Source organism: Apostichopus japonicus, chromosome 23 (assembly GCF_037975245.1).
Source record: "Apostichopus japonicus isolate 1M-3 chromosome 23, ASM3797524v1, whole genome shotgun sequence".
Lineage (NCBI taxonomy): Eukaryota > Metazoa > Echinodermata > Holothuroidea > Aspidochirotida > Stichopodidae > Apostichopus > Apostichopus japonicus.
The window spans coordinates 12,653,134-12,676,979 of record NC_092583.1 but is presented as its reverse complement, the minus strand read 5'-3'; the positions used below and the strand labels follow the sequence as shown (position 1 = coordinate 12,676,979).

The 23,846-nt window shown below is 37.4% G+C and overlaps 1 protein-coding gene across 3 annotated transcripts in view; it reads left to right on the top strand.

Annotated features, from left to right (window-relative positions):
- LOC139964990 (uncharacterized) overlaps positions 1 to 23,846 on the top strand; it is a 52,625-nt gene that overhangs the window by 24,264 nt on the left and 4,515 nt on the right. For 2 of the 3 annotated variants that reach the window (XM_071967122.1, XM_071967123.1), the window contains exons 4-17: positions 2,618 to 2,632; positions 4,987 to 5,125; positions 7,235 to 7,431; positions 8,812 to 8,925; positions 10,527 to 10,616; positions 10,953 to 11,047; positions 12,893 to 13,004; positions 13,864 to 13,953; positions 15,678 to 15,792; positions 16,157 to 16,215; positions 19,449 to 19,607; positions 20,916 to 21,038; positions 21,993 to 22,115; positions 22,625 to 23,426. In XM_071967122.1, the coding sequence (XP_071823223.1) occupies positions 2,618 to 2,632; positions 4,987 to 5,125; positions 7,235 to 7,431; positions 8,812 to 8,925; positions 10,527 to 10,616; positions 10,953 to 11,047; positions 12,893 to 13,004; positions 13,864 to 13,953; positions 15,678 to 15,792; positions 16,157 to 16,215; positions 19,449 to 19,607; positions 20,916 to 21,038; positions 21,993 to 22,115; positions 22,625 to 23,426 (2,233 nt within the window). The remainder of the gene's footprint in view (positions 1 to 2,617; positions 2,633 to 4,986; positions 5,126 to 7,234; positions 7,432 to 8,811; positions 8,926 to 10,526; positions 10,617 to 10,952; positions 11,048 to 12,892; positions 13,005 to 13,863; positions 13,954 to 15,677; positions 15,793 to 16,156; positions 16,216 to 19,448; positions 19,608 to 20,915; positions 21,039 to 21,992; positions 22,116 to 22,624; positions 23,427 to 23,846) is intronic. The other variant, XM_071967125.1, reaches the window with a different exon arrangement.

The following is a 23,846-nucleotide window of genomic DNA, read 5'->3' as shown; positions in this document are numbered from 1 at the left end:
CATTTCCATGGCAACAATTGTCCTTATTTTTTCAAAAGGTTGGTCAAATGTTGACAACTCCTTTGAAAAGATGAAAACAAAAGGATATGTAACCGTGTCCTGTAAATCATTCATTTGTATCCTGTTTTATAAGGAAGATGAAGCTCGGATAGCCCATGAGTTGATATCAAAAATTCGCTCAAAAGTTAGAGGAGATGTGGTTCTCATCAAATGTGTTATCTATGCGAAAGTGAAACCTAGTGAGGCTGCCAAAAATAATGAATACCCAGTTTATATTTAAAGCTGCCACGATGATATAGATATATTAGCAGAGCATCTGGCTGCTTTTGAAGCAGCTTTAGCTTTTTATGTTTATATGTTGTATTATTTTTAAAATTCTGACGAATAATTATATAAAAATAAAAATAAAATAAAACTGTTAGCAACTGCTTATCCACTAGAGAGCCTGTGTTAGAGAATGTGTAAAAGTAAGTTGGCCTGTTGTTTCGATCCTAGCAGGATCTTCTTCAGAGGCCTAATGACAAGTAACAGTAACAGAAGGGACAAAAACATGCACAGAATACAGACAGGTTAATGAATAATTATATAAACTGTAGACAAGTACCAAAGAAACTATATAGAGTGCTCACTAGAAATTGTTCACAAACATTTCCATTGAAAGATGGAAACGTGAGATCAAGTGAGTTGCAAATTAACACAGACTTGTCTAGTAGTCAAGTCTCTGGTGGTATTTTGTAATCTTTACCAGTACTTAATGTGCTCTGACTTGTGGAATTTATGCTGGTACAAGTTTGAAGCATCTTGGAAATCTAGTAAATTTGATACTGTAGTGCAATGTCAAGCAAAAGCATGTACTCATATTTGCTCATAGAGCCTTAATTGTACTTATGCTTGTACTTGTGCTGGCCCTTGTGGAATTTGTACTGGTACTTGAGACATCTTGGAAATCTAGTATAACATAGAGATAACTATAGTGCAATGTTAAGCAATATATATAATATTGTTCTCATATTCATTCACGCATAAAGCCTTAACGTTAGTAACGTTAATAGTTATAAATACACTAAAAGTACATACACCCTGCCAATAGTTTACCTATCGTTTGCCCGCGTTAATTTCTGGCTAGCTCGTTCGTGTAAACAAAAGCTTCAATATGCGTAACAAATATTTGCACACATGCATCTATTAAGAGCATATTTTTCTCCTTTGGTTTTGAGTAGCAGTTATCAGATACTAGTTCAAAGTGGCTTTCAATGGTTGTCTTGGATATACATAATTAAGTAGAATAACAAACCTAACTGAATTTAGGAAGGTTCTAGATATTTTTTAGAAAAATTTTGTGTAAAATGAACTTGTAACAATATACATTAAACGTGTTACAAACATTTAGCACGCATGTATTCACACACCAATTCGATACTTTTAATAATTTAAGGTCTCTTGCAGTCCTGTCAATTAGCCAAAATTCTATGGTACTATTGAAAAATGTACAACTGGGAAAATTTGAAGCAGTTGTCAGAGAAGACAAAATTTCTGTTCTGTCTGGAGGACCACTAATAGTTTACATCAAATTCAGATAGCATTGAAACTAAATATCCCCCACCCCCCTTCCTGGACGATGAAATTGGTATTACCCTCCATCATTTTGAAGATCTATCCTGACAAACTTATCGGTATATATTTCTAGATGATTCACTCAAAATTGGTATTCTATGCAACAAACCTACGCATCCCTCCTACAGTCTACTTATTGGGTCATTCTTTGTTGTTTTGCAACAGTTTTCACAGACAACCAAATTTGCCTTTTTGGACGACCAAGAACAGACTCACCAGGTTGTCTGAAAATTCCTGTAAAGTTTTGCCCGGCCGATCCAATCTTTTCAAAAGAATTGCTTCCTGTATGCGCAGCACTTGTCAAACCAAATACTATAAGCTACTATACTATGGTTCTACTGTATATATATATTCTACTGTATATATATATTCTACTGTATATATATATATATATATATATGTATGTGTATATGTATATATGTATGTGTATATATATATATATATATATATATATGTATGTGTATATATATGTATGTGTATGTGTATATATATATAAGTGTATATATATATATATATGTATATATATATATATATATATATATATATACATATATATATAACAATGTCAAGATGAGGGAATACAACAGCATCCTGGTATCCCTTTAATCCCACCTATGGAGTGACATCATGACAGTACTTCCCCTCCCCGGTACATCCCAGTGTCCTGTTGTAGCTTCCTGCGTTACGTAAAGTTTTGACGTAGGTCTGCGGTCTTGCATCCTCAGTGAGGGCCAATGATGCGGGTAATTAAACCTCTCATTCATTCTTGGGATGGATATCTCTATACACACCACTATACTTGCTTCTGGTTTATAGGTTAGACACTGTCGGACTATACTCCATATTCCCATGATATGCAAACTGTGTGCATATGTGTATATATAGAGATATATATGCAAGATATACTGTAGGCAGTGTTTATGGAGCAACGCATTGTATATTTCAAAGGATACTGTACAGTCTGTGTGTGGATGTGAAATCTGTAACTTTTTTTTTTCTCCAGGAGGAAGTATACAAAGTAAGTCCTCATCTTTATAAAAAAAAAAAATTGTACTCTGACCCTTATACATGCAAGTGCATCGTTGCTATCATAAACTTGATTGTACAGCCATAAACAGTGGAATGTTCCTATTCAAAACAGTGTACATATATGCATATATGTGTTTATATAATAAAAGGGTTAAACATTGACACATGTGGTCAATTCATGAGAAGGCAAGTTTTAGTTTCCTTTCTTCTAAAAGTTGGATATCATTTGTACGGTAAGGAATAGTAGACTAGACCGTGTAGGTCTGACTTTGTTTAAAAACACCGTCATAGATGTAGTGACCTGGTTTAAAGCAGCATTTTGCGTCCTTTTCTATGATTTTTTCTTAACCTCACTGACTCCACTATGCCATAACGACATACATAAATAGCTTATCTATTTAAATCTTACTTCAAATGATGGTTGAAGAGTCGAAAAATTTGCAACTTTCAACTTTGTTTTCTCCAAGATATTTTCCGTTGGGATCCCAATAAACCTCACCCATAATATGAATATATATTTAAACACTACGAACGTCATTGACCAATACGTAATACAACACTATGCTTGGTTTGTGTACAGTCTATATGGCAGTTGTACCAGGGAGTTCCATAACAACTCCCTGGTTGAACCAACGCAAAGTCTTGAATCTATTTTTAGCAACGGCTCATAACTAAACCTGCATCTCTGATTGGTTGAATCAAACTAGTGGGTTTGGGGGAACTGTATGCGATTAATTTTAAATGTGGAATTTGTTGTTTACACTTTTCTCATTATCTGCAAATATCCTTAATTACTCGCCAATTAACGTTGTTTGGCTGGGAAAAACTTGGCTAATATCTTAGATTGCTGTTTTGTGATTGATATGTAAAACACTTGATGGACATGTCAAAAAAGTAGAAGACGGCGACCAAACGCAAACTGCTGCTTTAAGAACAGCCTCATACAGTGGTTTCGTGACCTAGGTTTATAAGAACACCCTCAATTGATGAGTGAACTTAGCTTGAAAACACCCTCAATATAGGTGTAGAGCCCTGTTATATTTAATGTCTGATAGTGAAGAGAGAATTTTGCTGAAATATCAAAATATACAATAATGTTGCATAAGCTCCAATTAAATTGCACACAATCGGCCAACTATGAAGATGCGATTTTTGCCAACAGAAATGTCCACTTTCAGGCCTTCGCACAACCCCCACCGCCCTTACTAGAATAGTGATTATATATTCTGTAAGTGCTGTATTTGTAAATATTACTTTTAATTTGGACATCTTTAAAATTACATACTCAGAATTATTCCAATTCTTTTGTGGAAATTTTGCATACATTACTTAATATATGATATTTTGCACGTATACTGTAAGCTTAATCATGACAAAAAATTGTGCCGCTTTTACCCACCTTACAATTGTGGGATCTTTTGCTTCAACAAGAAAACTCTCATATACATACTATACCACTATGCTGAATTGACTGGACCACTTACCTCTGTAACAATGACAAGAATTGATTCATTCATTTTATTTTCATTCATTTTTTGTGTGTGATTCATTTCATTTATTTCTTTCTTGTATTTAATACAGAAATAATAACATGTATACACATATATATACACACGCACATATAGATGCGTTTGTTTTGCTATCTGACCGAGGACTTGAACAAAAGAATTTCAGGTCCTCGGTTGTGATTTCTAAAGAATCACCACGTCCTCGGAAGAATTCTATTGTATGGGGTATTGTTAAGGGTAGGGTACATGGATTTGAACATTGGTAAATACAATGGAGTCCTCGCTCTGAATGTAATATATACAAACGTGTGTATACACACATGTGTATATACATATGTACAGGGCACTAGCAGGGATGTGCTCAGGAATATTTTGAATGCTGGGCGGATTTGTGTGGTTTTGTGATCAACATCCTAGTTTTGCAAACCAATTTAATGAAGTTTGTCATAACTCTATATTCTAAGTTCCACTTTGTTAAAAGACCACACAATTTAGCCATATAGCAGCCTATTGTAATACATTGTTTAATTGGGCATGTTTATTACAATAATGATAATAATGTGGATTTATATGGAGCAACTCCAAGAAACAAGTAAAGTACCCATGGCGCTTCACAATGTAGAAAGCATCAGCAATGAAATAAAATGCAGAACAGGAAGAATGAGTCTTCAGTTAACTCTTAAAACAGATAGAATTGCAAGACAATATAGTATGATGCAAATCTATGTATTTTCCTCAAATGTTATGAATATCCAGTGTTTGTTCTTATTCGTTTCCCTCGAAAATCAGAATGTCCCTTTATAACCTTCTCTGCATGTCCGCATTCCATCATCAGGTACTCGCACTCTCCTGGATATACATCGACCTGGGGCCGTCGAACCTTCATTGGTCGACCTGCAACTGTGACCTAGAAGCCGCTGTGAAAGATATGGCATCGAGACGATGTGAGGACATCTGTCCACATAGTCACAGCCGTAAGTCTTTGAAAAACCGCTATCCGATTTGGATATATATGTTAAGATATGTTCATATGTACTGGAAACACCGGACCGTGATCTTTTGTTACTAGGCAATCGATGTTTCACACGCTCCCACGCACTCTTACGTGGACGTGAGTGCAACACGAGGTCCACTTAGTCACAGCCGTAAGTCTTTGAAAAACCACGATTCGATTTGGATATTTATATGTTTAGATATGTTCGTATGTATTGGCAACACCCGACCGTGATCTTTTGTTACTAGGCAATCGATGTTTCACACGCTCCCACGCACTCTTGCGTGGACGTGAGTGCAACACGAGGTCCACTTAGTCACAGCCGTAAGTCTTTGAAAAACCACGATCCGATTTGGATACATTTAGATATGTTCGTATGCATTGGCAACACCCGACCGTGATCTTCGGTCACTAGGCAATCGATGTTTCACACGCTCCCACGCACTCTTGCGTGGACGAGAGTGCAACACGAGGTTGTGGAATGATTTAACGTTCAAACTTTTGTGTAAAAGTTTTTGAAGGCCCCCGAGTCTGTGTCTTATAAAATACTAAGTAAAAAATCTGCTATGTATACATCTTTGAAATTTTATAGCAATTTGACCAATTTTGCATAGCATTTTGTGGTGAGATACCGAATACATTTGGGTTCAAAAGTTGGAATTTGATGAACCCTGTTAATAATTGGGTTTGTTTGGTATTAGACATGATCAACAGCCTTCATTGTTCTGTGAAATCTGTTCCATAAAAAAGGTCACTACTATTGTATTCTTTCTGCATAGAGCATTGTTGGAAATTTGATTGCGTGATGTGGTTTGCAACTTTTTAATGATGGCCTGGGAGATATAAATTAACTGTATTATATACATGTTTTATTGCGATCAGTGCTTGATGCCAACAATAGAATGGTATTCTCAATTCGGCATATAAGCAAATAGACATTTAACAAGTACTGGAATGTTCATTGTTTAATTTGTCCAATGACTTGTCCACACCCATTAGTTACCATGGATACCACTGTTCAAAATAAAGTAGCTGCCTGTGAATGACTTGGACTACATTTGGGGGGAATGTTCAATATTCTGTTTCGCAAGTCTTAGAAAAATAATCCTCCACTCTATAATCCCTCCATTCCCTTAGCTGCAAAACAAAAATTCTTATTGCCTCAGCTAGCTGACATGTTTAAAATGTGTTACAAAAGGATCAAGCACAAATGCTGTTGAATGTCAGCCAACAAATGGTGTGTCGTCGATACGAAACCGAGAACATGAATATGGTTCAGTTCTTAGAATTTATTTAAAACAATGGATTAATTTAACATCGAAATAACCTTTTTGGCTTAGATTGAGAAGCCAGTTTGAAACACCATCACTTAAATTACCATCTAAAGTAACATTTTGAGAGCTGGAATATCTTTAACAATCTGACACCCACTAATAATGAAAGTGTTAATTACGAAAGTGTTAATTACCAGAACTCGGATATTCCTCCAAATTTTTTTTTTATATTCTTGGGTTGTAGACGTGTCAAAGATTAAAAAATATGAAAAGTGGCAGAGCATCCATTTGACCGACTGAAATGGACTGCTGGCGCCCTTTTCAGCTTTTTACCACTTTTTACTTATTCACGATTATTGACTTTTTGATTGCGCTCTCATCTACCTATTGACATTTGTCACATTTTGTTGGTGTAATTTTCTGACAAAAATCCTCTAACGGCGGTCTTTAATTTATCGGCACTTCCGTTGCACAAAACTATTTCCAAAAACTGTACAGGGTTTTCGATCTATTTTTAGACGATACGCCACGAGCAGTTGTCACAAATGGCGATGACACCTATTGATACTTCGTTTATCTGCAAATTAGCAAGGCCTGGAAAGGGTCATTTCCGGCGATCTAGGGGGCATCTTTATTCAAAAAATTTCTGTACGCTCCGCGCCAACCTGTGGTGGCGTTACGCTTATATAGTGTAGAAACGCCCCTACAGACCATTCTCGCCCCCCCTGACCAATACCTCTAGCTCCGCCACTGCATATGAATATGAATCCCTTGTAACTGTCTTTTGTCATTTCTTGTCACTTTATACTGTACAGGTTACCTAAGGAATGACATGCCGCACGACTCCGACTTTGACTGTCTACTGGAGATTGCCAAGAAGATGTACCACAAGCCCGGCCACCAGGACGTCTGCATGGACGTGGTTCGGCTCCTCCACGTCTACGTCCTACCATCTGTAATCTTCACACGGGATCTAGACATCGAGAGGGTCACGGCTGCCATGGAAGAACAGGTTCATTTCTTTTGACTTCAGCTTTGTTGTCATTTATTCATTCAATCATCGATTGATCGATTCATCAAACCAATCGTTCGTTCGTTCGTTCGTTTGTTTGTTCATATTTGGCTTATGTGAAATAGTATTTCAGAATCCTGGCTCATCATGAACATTCCTCTAGCAGGAAAAGTCGTCCACCAGTACAAAACAAGGGGTGTGGGAATATACACCTCCATCCCCCCTCACCCACCCTCCCCCTTCTTCCTTCCCCCACAAAAAAGTTAAAAGTTATTAGTTTCAACCTTGCGTGTGCACGCACCTCCTTTTTTTTATGCTATTCATGCGAAACTGGAAACTGGAATTTCATTATTTTGAAAGACAACATGATAGTCACTCAAGGGAAATGAATTGTGTTGTTTTGGGGGATTTAATTGCATTTTTATGGGATTTTTAGTGTTGAATAGCGTCAAGAAGTGTTGGTTTGATTTTTATTGCCATCATATATACGTCATGTATTTTTCATTCCTTCGAATACTTTACGAACAAGAATCACCCCCTTTAGCTAGCGCAACACTTACTGACAATATATTTGTCAGACTTTGCATATTAGATTCAAAGGCCAAAGTAAGGTGTTTAACATGATTTGTTATTGGTGTTACGTATTCTAGGCACTGTGCACTTTCTGAACCAAGATTAGAGCAACACTTTGTAGGTTTCCACTAAACTTGAATGAATTTAGTGAGTAAAGATCGAAGAATACGAACAGCAACTTTGCAGTCTGCTGTCAAACGAATTGCCCGTTTGGTTGCAGACCCTCTTCAAATTAATTGAATTTACTTCGCTCCTCGCTTACCTGTCTCCTCACAACCTTAGCACCTCATTCTACCGTGTCTAGTATGCCCTTGTAATCTTTTAACACTGTGCACCCTCAACGACCGGCTCCCCCGGTCGTTGCCTTTCCTTCTCATTCTACCATCCAAAGTGTCTGCACATGCGTTTTCGTAGTGGATAGCAAATCTTATGGAAATTGCTCGGATAACTTGGATTTTTACCTTCTATACATCCGTTGGAATTTCAGAACGTGCTATAGTCTCTTACAGCCTGATAAGTATCCTTTTCTTATCAAGGGAGGGAGTTTGGGGGCTGTTTTTAGTGTGCGACCCACACCCATGTGTTCGTTTTTAAGTAGCGTAGCGTTAATTTCCCAGGTAGCAGTTCCACGAAACTGCTTCGTTCGTTACCGCCTGCTCGGCACTGGCGCGGATGGGCGGTATCTCACTTATTTGTATACATGTATTTGTCTGATATACTGAATCTGATATTACTTAACTGAATCAATTCTTCCGAGTTGATTTGAAAAAATGTTTGATATCCTGCTGACTTCTTCTTTACCCTCAGATCTTGACTATATTGAAATTGGACAAAGAAATGAACACCATCGCAGAAGAGCGGGCGCAGAGAAAGAATCCCATGCTTCAATGGAGAAGACAGATCACTGAACTGCTTCATAATGTAAGCTATCGTTAAAGTCGCCTCGCAAGCTCTGTTTCACCTATTAACTTTTAGTCTCGTACGTGAAGAATCAAACCATATATAAAAACACCGATCCCAAAAGCTGTTTTTTTTTTAGGTTCACAGAGTTGAGACCATGTTTAAGTAACAAATTAATTACGTCAACCTTAAAATTGGAAACGGTATGAATGCTACCTTTCAGGTGTTTCAGGTCATACCACTCCCTGCAGTATTGTTTAATAGTCGGATTGGTGTGGTGACTTTGAGAAGATATGTCGCAATCTTGTGAACCCCTGACCTTATTACAGAATTGTCTGTGACGTGATATCGCCTGCACGCAAGCATTTCATTCTGATTGCAAACAACATTTTGGAGTTAGAAATTTTAGAATTCAAAAGGGGAAGCACCATCCGTGAATAACCTGTTATCTTTCACAAGTGGGTAAAGTTAATTTAAACTCTTGGAAGTAAAAGAAACACAATGGAAACTCTGTACCACCACACACAGTTGTTATTTTCTTTTATTTCTTTTTTATTTTTGTAAACTAGGTTTGAAATGCAAACACCCCCATGTATCTTCCGTCGAGTTTAAGTAAATGCTGTCGTTGTAGGATATTTAGCTAAGCTCTGCTATTTTCATTATTTGGCACGATGTAAAAGTATTGTGTGTATTTTTCCATAAACCCAGACCTGAGATGCCTTTGAAAATTGTCCTCTATGAAACTGTGGGCGTTTTTATTATCAAACAAACTTACCGCCGACGGTTTTGCCAAAGGGGTCGGCCAAAAAATCAATTAGTCAAATAGTTTGCATACTTGCACTCAGTGATGTATCGCCTGTCTACTGTTTGCCAAATTCCATACAAAAGTTTGCTGATATATCAAAAATCATTGCGTACTTTTGATTGGAACGAAGAAATATTCCGAGGGAATAATTCTCGTTGAGCACACCTTGACACCAAGGGCAGTTCTGTTGACTGGGGGGATGGGGGGCCAATTAGGGGCCAAGGAAAATATGGATGGGCCTGGGATAAAATCAGATAAGGACTTAGTGTATAATGTTCTCCAGAAAATCTAACAAGAGAGTGCAGTGACTTGTTTGTGCTCAAGGAAAATCTGGCTTGACGTTTGCAATGCTTTCCTTCATTGACTCCGTAACTAAAATATAACGTTTTCCAAACATTTTTGTTTTTGTTTTTATGACGTATTTGGTTGCGTGGTGAAGTTAAGTCTCGAGAATTTGTCTCACATTGAGTCACTGAGTCATCATTGAGGCAAAGTTATATGCCCTAAAATACCAACAGATGGTTAATAGTTTGTGAAGTTGATATATTTTTATCTGACTCTCTACATTTTTACGGGAATCAAGGCAGGCTGCATTGATCCCTGCTGAAGAAAAAATTGAAACAATCCTCATATCGATGTATTAAAAATAAAAAAAAGGTTAGCTTTGAACTTGACAAAGAGGGAGACAAAATCATCCTAAGAATGCAAGGGTAGCGTTCCGTAAATTTTTTATAGTTCAGCCCCCAAAAAAGAGGGGGGGACAAAAAAAAATAGAAAGAAAAAAAAAACTTTCCATATCTTCTGTTGTTCTCCACAGGATACTCAGAGAATTATCGGCTGCGGTGAAAAATTTCTCAAAGTATTCAACAAGGGTCTGAAGAGGGACTTGCAGTATGGCTACACCGAGGTAGGTATCATCATTTTTAAATTTCAGCGAGTTTAGACTTTCTATGTAATTTATCCATACAGGATTAGCTGGAACTGGCTTTAAACCATTGACCTCAAGAATTTGCGGAAAAAAAGACAGAAAGAAAAAAGTAAAAACAAATAGCGAGGCATTACCCCAAAGTAGGATTGTAATTGATCCAATAAATACATCCTAATACTACATTTTGACACAACATTAATGTACATTAACAACTGAAAGTTTGGACACTAACATTGAATCTACCTCATCCCTTTTGTTATAAAAAAAAACTCCCATATGTAAAATTTTTGTTAAAAACTTTTTTGTCACTCGTAGTTGGACCGGTTGAACGAAGAAGTAGAGCTGAAGAAGAAAGAGGGAAAAGAAAGTTCCGAGTCTAAATTGATGAGTGTATTGCAAGAAATCAGTAGGTAAGTTCTCAGAACATGATAATAATCCAACCCACCATCTAGGGAACTTTGTCTTAAACCTTCCGGACAGAGGTCAGCCTACAAACTGCAGACTGAGTTGCTTTCTGAATGACGAATGAACCCGAATTGGCTAGGTGAATTTCCGGTCACGTCTAAACTGTCCTCATCTTTTATTGATTCCTCTCCGAAGGCAACGGTAAAGTATTTGATGGTGACTGTAAGGAATGTGTATGTATATGTTTGTGTTTCTGTGGAGGTCAAAGGTCGACAGAGGTCAAACACTGGAAACTTTGTGAAACAGGATAACTTTGAAATGGTCGGCTGGGGATATCTGTATACAATTTAATATGTGGATTCATGTCATAGTGGGTATTAAATAAAACCTTTTTTTTATTTCCCTGGAGGTCAAAGAGCTACAGAGGTCATCAGAGGTCAAAGTTATAAAACTTTGTGAGACATACAAAATAGCTCCAAAAGTAGCAGTTTGGATATAAACTTAGTACTTTTAAGGAGATTCATGTTTTTGTTTAAATAGAGCACAGAACCCTGTGTGCACAGTTGACATTAACTGCTGTCACATGAAAGGCATCAATGAGTTCACAATAAAGATTTTTAAGGGTTTTAAAATGAGTGGATATGGATATCAAGCATACTACATATTAAAGTTAGCCTTGACTGTATAGTAATCTATGCGACTTACACTAAATGTCCCTGTGGTACATGGTTGACTGTAGTGCTGTTTTACAGAGTACCTGGGTCTGTGTTAATTCGCTGCTTTGCTCCTCACTTTCTTGCTTTTATCAGCATTTTATCTAGCATTTATCTAGCTTTTATCTAGCATTTATCAGTCACGCGGATACTTTGTCAAATTACATCTGTCGCCAGAAAAGGTCGCCGATTTCTGGTTGTGTAACTGGCGACCTTTGTCGTTGTTTACTTTTGCCAAGGTGTCCTTGAGCATTTTACCAACTCGCTGCAAAATCGTCAGCCGTGAGATTAGTCTGTGTATTGTGCATTGTGTTCGTTTCGGTTGGCTCGCTGCTTTGTTCGTGTTGGTAATTTTAGCAATTTTGCATTTGTTATATTGAAAAGGTAAAAAAAAAATTTTATTGTAAAAATAGGTCAAATTTGTAGTTTGGAAAAGGTCAAAGTATGGTTGGTATAGGTCAAATGAAATGGTACAAATGGAAACATTTGCTCAAGGCTATGTTAATTTGTGTGCTGTAAACCATGCGTATGACAGGCAGTTCCAAACTTTAAAGGTAGTCAGTATAGGTCCCAAACTATACCATGCCAAAATTGCTAGAAGTTTTCAAAAAAATACTTTACCTGGAGGTCTTTACTCTCCAAATTGTTCTCAGACATTTTTAGGGAACACGCAAGATGACTGAATGTCCCTGTGAGGAAAAATTTTCTTCAAAGGTTGTAATAAAAAACAGCTTCAGAATTTTGACCAAGGTGACCATATATGAATATCTAGCATATTAGGCCAATACAGCGTACCTTTGATCTTATAATTGATACACAGACCCTACATTGTGTGTAACATATTTTCTTCTTTTCTAAGTTTTGATAAATGACTTATAATTTTACTCCGCTCATAGGGGAATTGACAAGAAAAATTAATACAGTAAAAAAAAAAATTAAATAACAAAATAATACTATGCAAAGAGTTTTACAAATACTGATCTCGCTTTATTTTCATAATGTAGGTTCCTGTTCGGTTAATTTCTTTTCCATCCCTTAGCAAGAAATTCAGTGTAATTATGATGATTTTTTTTGTTTACACAGAGAAATCAATTTTTTTCCATTTTAAGTTTCCACATTTATTTCTATTTCACACAGAGCCAGAGAAAAAAGATGCGAAGCTATCAAGTATCTAGACAGGGCTCTTATCTTACGAGAAGAAATCGAGCTGCTTCTAAAAAAGGGGTTGGTCAAGCAACATTGTACGACGGTATGTTTCGTTACTTTCGGTGTTTAACATAAAGTGCTTCTTTTTAAGCTTAAGATATAACTTTTAGGAAGACGTTTAGTCTTTGATATGTGCATTGTTCAAGAAATGAGAACAACATGAGTGAAATCAATGTTTATATAGTCATACCAGTTTTCAAGATACCTGTCAAATCGGCATTAATTACATTGATTAATTAATTACCCCTGCAGTTCAGGCATAATTGTTGATCTTAATTTGTTGTTTCATTAATTCTAATACTGTAATAACTCAACCAAAACATGTGCCTGAAACTTAAAACGACAGAACACCATTGGATGATATTCAATTCAATTCAACATGCAAGCCACCAAAAAACAGATCCTAATTGATAACAGGTCAAAAAGAGAGCGGATGGATATAGATTCTAATAGGAGTATGCCACCTTAGGCCAAGAAGTTGACCATGCTTCCTGACACATCACCCTAACAACTGGAGACACATATAACAATAAACATCTGTCACCTGCTTAGGCCAACACCAGCTGCTTAGGCCAAGAAGCCTACCATGCTTCCTGACACATCACCTTCAACAACTGGACATACATATAACATTGAAGCATCAGTCACCTGCTTAGGCCAACACCAGCTGCTTAGGCCAAGAAGCCTACCATGCTTCCTGACACATCACCTTCAACAACTGGAGACACATATAACAATACACATCTGTCACCTGCTTCTAGGCCAACACCAGCTGCTTAGGCCAAGTAGCCTACCATTCTTCCTGACACATTACCCGTAACAACTAGAAACACATAATCACAAATAAGTGTCTGTCATTTATATATTTATATATTTACATTTTAGTTTTGTGTATTCTTTAGCTTGTCACAGAAGTTGAGGGCTACATGAAAACGATTGAGGAGTTTCAAACAACTATCGATGAGAAATTAATTGAACTAAATCACAAGAAGGTAAGACATTTGAATCTTTTCTGGTAACTAAGCAGATATTTTTCTAGCTATATACTCAACTATGTGTTACCTAATGCAGAGGAAAGTTTAGGTTTATCACTTGAATCAACCTCCAGCCCCCCAACATTGTATTCTTAATGAGTTGTCACATTTTCTAGTCTCTCTTATTTTTTAGTGGTATTAGTTTATATCAGTTTCAGGTTATTTTATCAGTTTTATCAGTTGACAGTTTATTCCATCCTCTGTGGAGATGCAATAAGAGCCACATTACATCAATAAAAGTGAAGAAAGCAAACGAAAAAAAAGCCACAGTGACTGCCCAAAAAACAAAGGCAATTAACTAATGTACAGAAGGGGTAAGAAATGGAAATATGGAAAGGATGGAAAATAAGATTCTTGGAACAGATATTCTTAGTGAAACTCTATGCAAACGTTTTTGTATAAACTTCTTGTAAGGTTTCTTTTATTTTTTTTTAAACAAAAAACCAATCCTTGTTTTGCTCAGGTATAAACTTATGCCATGCTTCCTTTTTGTAGAAACTTGACTCATCTGATTTTATTATCACCAAACAAGAAAGAATGGGTACATTTAACTGTTAATTTTAACCTTCAAAGTTGAATAATCTATTAAGGGGCCTGATTTGAGAGTTAATGACAGATCTATGCTATCGTGACGTGAGCAATGGATAACCGATGGAAAGCTGCTGTTGGCGTAATTCAGAAGCCGGATACCGTGTTAAACGAAATTATACAAGTCGGTGGTCATTATATGTAAAACATAACACTCTGAGATTAGCATGGAATCGAGAATGGTGACCTGTTGTGATTAGAGTTTCAATATGAACCTGGAGTACAGTGTAAATGTATACTCATACTTTTGGTGGGAATGTTTGCAAGTCATGTGTCTGTACGCAGGACCTTGTCAACCACTCGATGTCAACATGGAGTGTACACGTAAATCACAATGTTCCAGTATAAGCAAAGGAATCAAGAAAGATCCCCCCCCTTGTGAAAAGAGTTCAATATTTAAACTAGACACGGTGTAAATGTGATACTGCACTCATGTGCTTTGGTGGTTTATCACAAGACATGTGTCTTTACCAAGGACATTGCCAACCACTTCATGTCGAAGAACAAAAGCCAGTGTCAACAGATTACATCATAATAATAATATTATAAACTTCTAATAAAGTGCTTTCCATGAAATCTCAAAGCGCTGTACAGCATAAAATGTTAAAGCTTAAAAATATAATAAAAATGCACAATAGCATGAAGAGATGTAAAGATATTAAAAAACATAAAGAATAAATCACTCTAAGCATTTAAAAAAAATAAAGTCTTCAAATTGTTCCTAAAAATATTAAGATTGTTCAAATTGCGGAGATCTGAAGGTAGGCTGTTCCGAACAACCGGAGCAGCGACGGAAAACAGTCTATCTCCTGAGAACTTTGGTCCTCGATTTATAATTCGCTAATACTAGCATGGAATCAGGACTCAGATATCTTTCGTAAATAAGTGTCCAATATTAATCTGGGTTACAGTGTAAATGTGATGAGTCCATACTTTTGTGAACATTTTGTTGAAAAGTCAGAAGAGTGACCCTTACCCCATCAAAAGATGTGGACAGCTCACATGCCCACAGATGAATAATGTAACATTGTAATAATTTCAAGAGCTTGAAGGAATTACCAAAAGCTATCGGTGCTGTGGTTTTGTCATTTCAGATATGTGCAATCAGTGTCAGAGAGGCCCTGCATCGGACCCGGCTCGAGCTAGAGAAATTCGAGGAGACTGCCGGCTTGGAGCGAGACATCCGAGGTATCAGCCTCTCCTCAGATGGTGAGAACCAGCCGGTATCCATGGAAACACATTTTAAGATGAGATTTACATGTTGATCAGTTCATATTCTTGAGGAGGTTACGTAAAACTATCGGCAACAGTCTGTTCTGGCAATTTATTGCCTCGGTTATATGCCGCATCTCATCAAACCATAAGTAGAGAGCGTCATTGAATAATAGGACTTTTTTAGTTTATTGGCAGGTTCCAAATAAAACTTGCCTTCAAGAGTAACTGTACTATAAAAACATTTTCATCGATGAGGTCTTCTTGTTTTTCCTTCTTTTTTGTTGTTGACAGATCTGTCTTTCAGGTTTGTTATTCTTGAGACAACTTTTACTTTTCTCTTTCTTTTTATCTCACTCAGTTTTCCACGAAGCATCTCTTCCTAAAGAATGGCAAACTATCCAGCAGTTAGTGACAGTGGTGAGTACATTAACATCATTTTAATCATTATTGTCGTTGTTGTTTTATATCCCTTGATGAAACTTAAAGACATTGAAAACTCGCCCCAAACCGCGTGCCGCGCTCAGAAAAAGTTAACTTTCTGTTGCTTGCAAATGACGTTTTCTTTTTGTCGCTACAAAATACAGACAGTAATGAAACGTGATACCTTGTTATCTTTTATCTAGACCTGAGATGTCCACGCTGCTATGTACACTGTGTTGTGGGTATTGGCTGCAGCTGTATGTATTGACTGAACACGAGTGTCTAATTACCGACGGTAGCAAGCTGTGTGTGTATTTTCTGGGATCGATGGTGGTGTCTAACACTTCTGTTACACCTCATTCAAAACTAGGTCAGATTTCCGGCATGAGATGTTTCTTTGTGCGCGAGTCTTCACACCCTTTAAGTATAGTAGCATGATAGAGAATCTATATGCCTTCTCTCAGGCCTGTTACCAGAGGAGGCCTGTTCATATTACGGAAATGATAATACCCGCTCTGGTTTAGTAAAATTGTCATTCTAATTTTACCTCGATATTTTGATATAGTACGGTGACCTTAAAAATGAGACCCTTTCCCACCCACCATTCAAAATCCTGCTTCCATCTCTCCCCGGAGCATGTAAGCTTTACATGCATTTGTTTGATCAATATGATCTCTCCTTCACTGCTACTACAAATGATTAAGAAAAAAAGTGAAGTACCGATCGAATGATCATTCCACTGCAGTTGTAACTGTGGGTATCACCATGACCTCAAGATCCTGTCACTGCCATAGGAAGAAAAAAAACCCCATTCAAACAGCTTCTGGGTCAACCTGAATACGTATATTCCACATGCTCGGGACTGATTCACTCTCCGCTAAATAAATTAAATTTATTTCTCATCTCTGTACATCTCTTTAAATAGTTCCAATATAATAGTTCGTTAAATAGTTCTTTAAACAGTTCTTAAAATATTTTGTTAAATAGTTCTTAAAATATTTTGTTAAATAGTTCTTAAAATTGTTCTTTAAATTGTTCATATCTCTGTACATCTCTTTAAATAGTTCCTGAAACAGGTCACAACGGTCATGTTGACTGATTTTCTGAGTGGTCTGAAATATAATCTGCATATTTCCTGTTTTGAGACAAAAGGTTTAAATTTTCAGTCAAACATTTGGAGAACCTGCTTATCGACAATAAAAATACACCATGATTAGATAAGTGCAGCACATACAGTACGAGTGATCCGAACCGTCCTGAAACATTCAACCTCAAGTACTACATAATCATTCAAATCGTTGAAACCCACTTTACCAACATATATCGCTTGTTTGAAAGCCAATCGAAATGGTCGTTTTTATGGGCTCATCATCATCACCATCATCGATGAAAATTTAAATCCTTAACAATGGCCACTTTCATTTCTGTATATTACCCAATATGGATGAGTTTCATAGCTTCCATGTGATATGTTGCAGGTCAATCAAGTTTGTAGTATGGAACTGATAACTGACCAGTATAAATGCCTCTTGAGTTCATAATTCTAATATTGATATTTCGTAACTGATTTTTTTATTGGGTGGGTTGGAAGTTAGATTTAATCATTCAGTAAAATTATTTTGAACATGTAGCTATCAATGCATGAGATTAGTTTACCGAGAAAATATCCCGCTTTCTTGTTAAACAAAAATCCGATCGAGTTTCCGAATTGGAAAGAATTCCAGAAGACAAATGATATAAGTTGGAGACGGCAATTTTCAAGCATTTTCAAAAACAAAAACAAAACTTGCTTATTCATCCACAAGTGTCAGAAAGATTTGTAATAAAATCATGACAATATTATTTGTAAAAGTACTGAAAAATGTCCTCAAATTAAAACCTACAATTAGTACATATGAAGATCCAGTAGGAATTTCATCCCTTGCATATACCTAGATTAAATTTGACATGGTAATATGAAATAGTAATACTGCCTCTTTGATGTTCCCGAAAAACTCCATTGAGACACCGTACAGGCCCCTTTACATATTTATCTAGGTCAAGGATTCAGTTTTCCTACGAGAAGTTTTAACTATCTTATTGAATCATGTTACAGGGCCTTTTCCCAAAATAGATTCGATGTGTCTGTAGAACATTCGAGAAGGTTCTTCTCACGTGGTATGGAAGTTTCCATAAAGAAGGGGTGGACTTCCAAACTCCCAACCAATCAGGGCAGATCAGTGCTTTCTAGACTGATTTTATATCGTTAGCTAATGTAGGATGAGCAGGTTATTGGCTGCCTTCTGACTATGCGCAGTGGGATTTTATTAATGTAATGTATAAAAGGCGGCATGGGTCCCACAAGTTTGTGACTTCGTCACCATTTCATCACTTCTTTGAGTACGTAATTGACGGAGTCAAATCATTGTAATTCAGTTTTTTTTGTAAGAGAATCGACAGAGAAAAAATTATACCGAATCACTAATCAAATCCTATCTCGTCAACTTGTTTTTCTGAGAACTCATTGTTTTCTTCTATCTTCCGTTCGAGACGTCTCCTGAAGAAGCATAAAATACGGCATCAAGATAACCCCAGTACCTTTCTATCGCGAGTCCCGATATAATATTACATGTCGGAGGAGCGGGCTCGTTATGATATTACAGTAAAATGAAAACTCCAAAGAGTAATAAAACCTTTGAGTTTTGTTTGAAACTGCAGACTTCTTTATAACAACAAATTTGAATGATCTGCACAACAGTGTTAGTTGGTGTGACTTTATAAAAGAAAAACACACAGATGGACAGACAAACAGACGAACAAACAAACTGATCATCAGATAGATTTCAACCAAACGGGGCAGCTACCTGAAATATGTTTTTTAATCAAACAATTTGTACCTTATACATTATTCAAAATGCATGATCAATTTTTTCACTAGACCTTGTTGAAAGCAAAACTAAAGCAACAGCAATGGTTTACTTCTATTTGTTATTAATATTTTTTGGGTATTGCTTGGCTTAAAATTTTGACAAAAGTGTGAAGTTATTTCAGGAGCAAGGAAGGGTTAACCTCCTCTTATGACTTGCCTAACCAATGTGATTTTAAGAAATTCATGTTAGCGCCCCCAAAATTTCACCATTTGAAACGTTAAATTTCCCATTTTCTGACAGTTTCTGCATTTATTCTTACTTATTTTAAACCCCTTATTTTCTTTTTTTTCTTTCTCTTTTTTTTTTTGGAAAACACTACAGGCCGTCAGAGAAGAACCAGAACTCCAGAAACTTCAACAAGACTTTCGAGAGGAAGTCTCGAATCTGTGCGAGGGCCGAAAAAAATCGGCAAGTGCGCAGAGGCCGAGGTCAAAGGTCAAACAGACCAAGCAGAGACAGAGTGCTCCAGAACAAGAATGGGTGAGAAAACCAAATTTGAAGGGGGTCGAGGCTTTTGCTTTTATGAAATATAATTCATTGATATACAATCACTGGTCAACTGTTTATTTTATGATATCCTTTTTTAATAATCTCGGTAAAATTTAGAGAGGATGGGGCAATGTTGTACTTCCCGGTCATGAAGCAGTCACGACCCTGGAGAAAAGTTGTTCATCTGTCGTGATGTCGCTTCTAAAGCTGTATTCTTAAAGATCTGCTTTTAATATTGGCTCCGATTATAGCTCGCTTATAGCTAGGAAAAGACTTGCGATTACATAATCGACCCGCCAACGGTCGTAAATCCACCTCGGGCTCTAATATTAGCCTGCATGGCTTCTTAGCACCATTAGGCTCTTTGTGTAAACACTGTTTGGAAATATGTTCATGTCTACAGTGTAGTTAATAGTACAGCATTTACACAAAGACCATCATGCAAGAAAAAATATGTAGCAGGTGTTTCAGACCAATCGGTAAAAAAGATGTCACCTTATGACCAAGGCAGGTCGATTACGTAATCTCAAGAGACTTTTCCATGATAGCATGCTATAGTTGGGGTCTGTACAGCAGACCTTTAAATGGTGGCTCTGTCAGGTAAACTACACCACTAAAAGAAGAAAACAAAACTTAGTAAGACGAATGTCATTCAGTTCTCCCATTAAGGGATATAGTTTAAACAAAAGACAGGGACTTTGATACACAAGATGCCATTTTAAAGCTTTCTTATGCCCCCCACAGTCAATCAATCAAGTAGAGTAAGTCACTTTCTAAATCCAAAAGGGACACTGCTGTATGCAGGGACATGTGGGTTCAGAGATTTCCTTATAAAAACTGGGGTGATTACAATACCACAATCAACAAATTACAATAACACGCTGTCAAAGTTAGTGAACAATTATTGGACGTCTTTAAGATATTTTTATATAATTATAATATTGCGTTAATTTTATTACCGAACTACTTAACAACAAAATAAAGGAATTAACTTATAATTAAATAATGAATATTATTTGCCCGTTACATTATATTGCACCCTCTATTATATTGCCCCCTCTTGTTTCAGCTTACTATCCCCTGTAACGTTAAACCATAAATGTTCATACTATCTGTATGAATAAAACATAATAATGTATTTAAGTTCGAAGCTCAAAGTGGGTAAATACGTTGCATATGGTAACTCCAGGGTCCACCAGTATATGGGGCCACATGTAGGTCCCTTCCTGGTAGATCTTCGGGCCAGACAGGAATCCCGGATTAGCTGCCTATAAGTTTCAATGTAATCTCAATCGACAGGAAGACAACCACCAGGAGAGGGTCGGAATTTTGCGCCAGGCATTCCAGGAGAGAAGACCCGGTGAACACTATCAGAGTATTACCATCCAACTGAAGAAAAAGATTGCTCTACATTTTGACCAGGTAAAATAAAGTAAATAATGAGACGGTTTTTCATTTGGTTCTATCGTAAAAATAATAATTTGTTTTCGTTCTACGAGTAAACTTTGCTTTTTTACAATGATTTTCTTTGAAAGGAAAGTCAGATATTATCATTAAAAGACTAGTGTGGATATGTCATACAATGCATGTTCAGGAACTGCCAAAAAAAAAAATGTCGCTAAGTTTCGAAAAGAAAAGCTGCAGCAGCTGCAAGATCGCCTGCAGCCATCGCCTGCAGCCAGGCTGCAAGATCATGCAAGATCGCCTGCAGCCAGGCTGAATAAATGTCAGGAAAGAAAAGAGGTAATCTTGACAGACCCAGCAGTGTAATAAACTGTAGTGTGTATGGCATGGTAAAATTGCACAGCAAAACCACACAACAAAAAATAAACCCTGTGCAGCCTGGCTGCGGGATGCTGCAGCCCCCCCCCCCTCCTCAACCTCCTTCTTTCGACCACCAGTGCCTACAGGGTGTCAAAATAGATCAAATAAGTCTTGAAGACACTTTACCCTATGCAGCCTAGTCTATAGCTCTATATACTTACGTATTATTTCATTTCATCGACTATTTTGTACCTCGATGTAAAAGCTACCACAGTCAGAACGAACATGATGGCTTTTAGCAAATGTCGACCAGGTGACTCGATTGGTTGCGGTGTGGTCGTCACATAAATTGTGGGTCGTTAATATTATATTTCACATGTCCTGGCCTAGACTTTCCGTGAAATTTACAAAATTAAAAAAAAAAAAGGTATGTACAATTTAACAAATTTATTTGAAATCTCTCTCGAAAGATCTCGATGATTATAGCGACCAAAAATGAAGACTGAAGGCAAGCCCCCGTATTTTATATCTACCACTCAAGACATGACATCTGGAGAAAACAATTCCCCACATCCACAAATTCTGATTGATATCGTCCTTTTTGCTCCGTAGATGTTGTACCTACTGACGGAGAAATATCTACCCAGGGGTATGTGGACCGACCAGGTCTGGTTGTGCTATGAGAGGTGCATTTTCCCAGATTTGTTTGCACCGTATATTTTGAAACTCTACCAGGTGAGCATATATGGTGCAGGTTTTTTGTTCTTAAAATAATGCTGGTGTCCCTGTAAATTATGTTTTGGGAGGTAGAATAAAAAAGGTTTGAAACTTGTTTACCAATTGAAATTGTAGTCAGTCTGTAGTCATACTCGAACTCTTGTATAGTTAACACTGTTCTTGCACTTGCCTTCTTGTACTCACTCTGTACTCGTACTTTGACTCGTGCTAGACTTGGAAGTTCAGTCACTTCAATTGATGAGCCCCCTCTTATTTCAGCAGATGGTCTGACAGGTTCTGCAAAATTAAAATGACTTGTTTTGGAACATTTGTCTTTTTTTGGGGGGGGAGTGGGCAATATGAACAAATTCATTTAAATCTAAAATGGGCAGATTTGCATCTCATGAAATGCAAAAAATAATAATTCTGAGGTCATCCATCAGTTTCTTTGCTTCTCACCATTTTTTGATCTTCCTCTGGTTTCATTTTTCTCATGAACAATTTTTTTTTTTTTTTTAAATTCTTAGAATGCCTATCGTGAAAAAACTTGTCTCTTATCGGATGTACTCCCTAAGATAACGGTGGAAGATTTGGAGCTGGACAAGGAACCGTTTGTGTTGAACATATTAGGATTGTACACGGGGGAGAAGGAAGAGATTCCGACGCAAGACAAAGGTATTGACATACCGCATAAGAACGAAGAGAAAATGGAATTGAGCTCGCCTGTCAGGGAAGGCGAGGTTCTCATGAGGAGAAGAAAGACTGCTCCTTCGGAGCACCGTAAGGTGCGACGGAAGACGACCTTCATAGACGGCCTTCTTATTCTGCCTCCCGTGAGGTCTAATAGCTTCACTGCCAATTCCTTCTATTACCAGGACCAGTTATGTTCACCCTCGACTCTCGCTAGAAACCATTCCAAGAACCCCGGGGGAGACGTCAACGAGAACGAGATCTTAGAATCCGTCGACTCAGGCATCTCGGGAGACTCTTACACGGGCGTACCGAGGGTCATGGTACCAACCCTGAAGAGGCTCCATGGGTCGTCCATGTTCCTACGGGAGCATTTTGAGGGGCTGGAGGTGGGACAGGACGCCGTAGATACTTTAACGGAAAGCCGGGATAAGTTGTCCGGCGGCACGGAGCGAACAGCCGAGCCAAAGAAGTTGCTGAAGATTAACGTAGAACAATTCAGAAAACTCTATGCGACGGCGATCAGTAGCTTTTTGGAGGTGCAGAAGACACCAGTGCCCATGAATAAGTTGGTGTGGCTGAACAAGTGCATTAATCAGATTGTGACGATTGCCCAGAAACAAGCCCAAGATATTCATTGTGAGTATACATAGAAAGTATTCATTTTTTGCATAAAATTTTGGAAAATCGGAAAAAAAACTTAAAATTATGCCAGCGTAGTTGCTATAAAGATGGAAATGAGACACATTGCTATATGATAATAATGTCTGTTCTCCCTACCCCCTCCCCACTTCTCTCCTCCCCACCCCCACTTCTCTCCCATTGCTAGATACTGCCAGCAGATCATATCGTAAAGATGTTACTCCCTAGGATGCATGAGTTTAAGTTGTGGATATTGCCCAGAAACTAGCACAAATCATTCATAATGAGTATATTCAAACTACATACAAATTTGCTAAATAAAAAAGAGGACATTTTCATTTCATTTGCTTATATCAGCATAGTTTGATTGTCCCCTTCCTCCCCCTAGCACCCCCCTACCTCCCCCTTCCCTTCCCC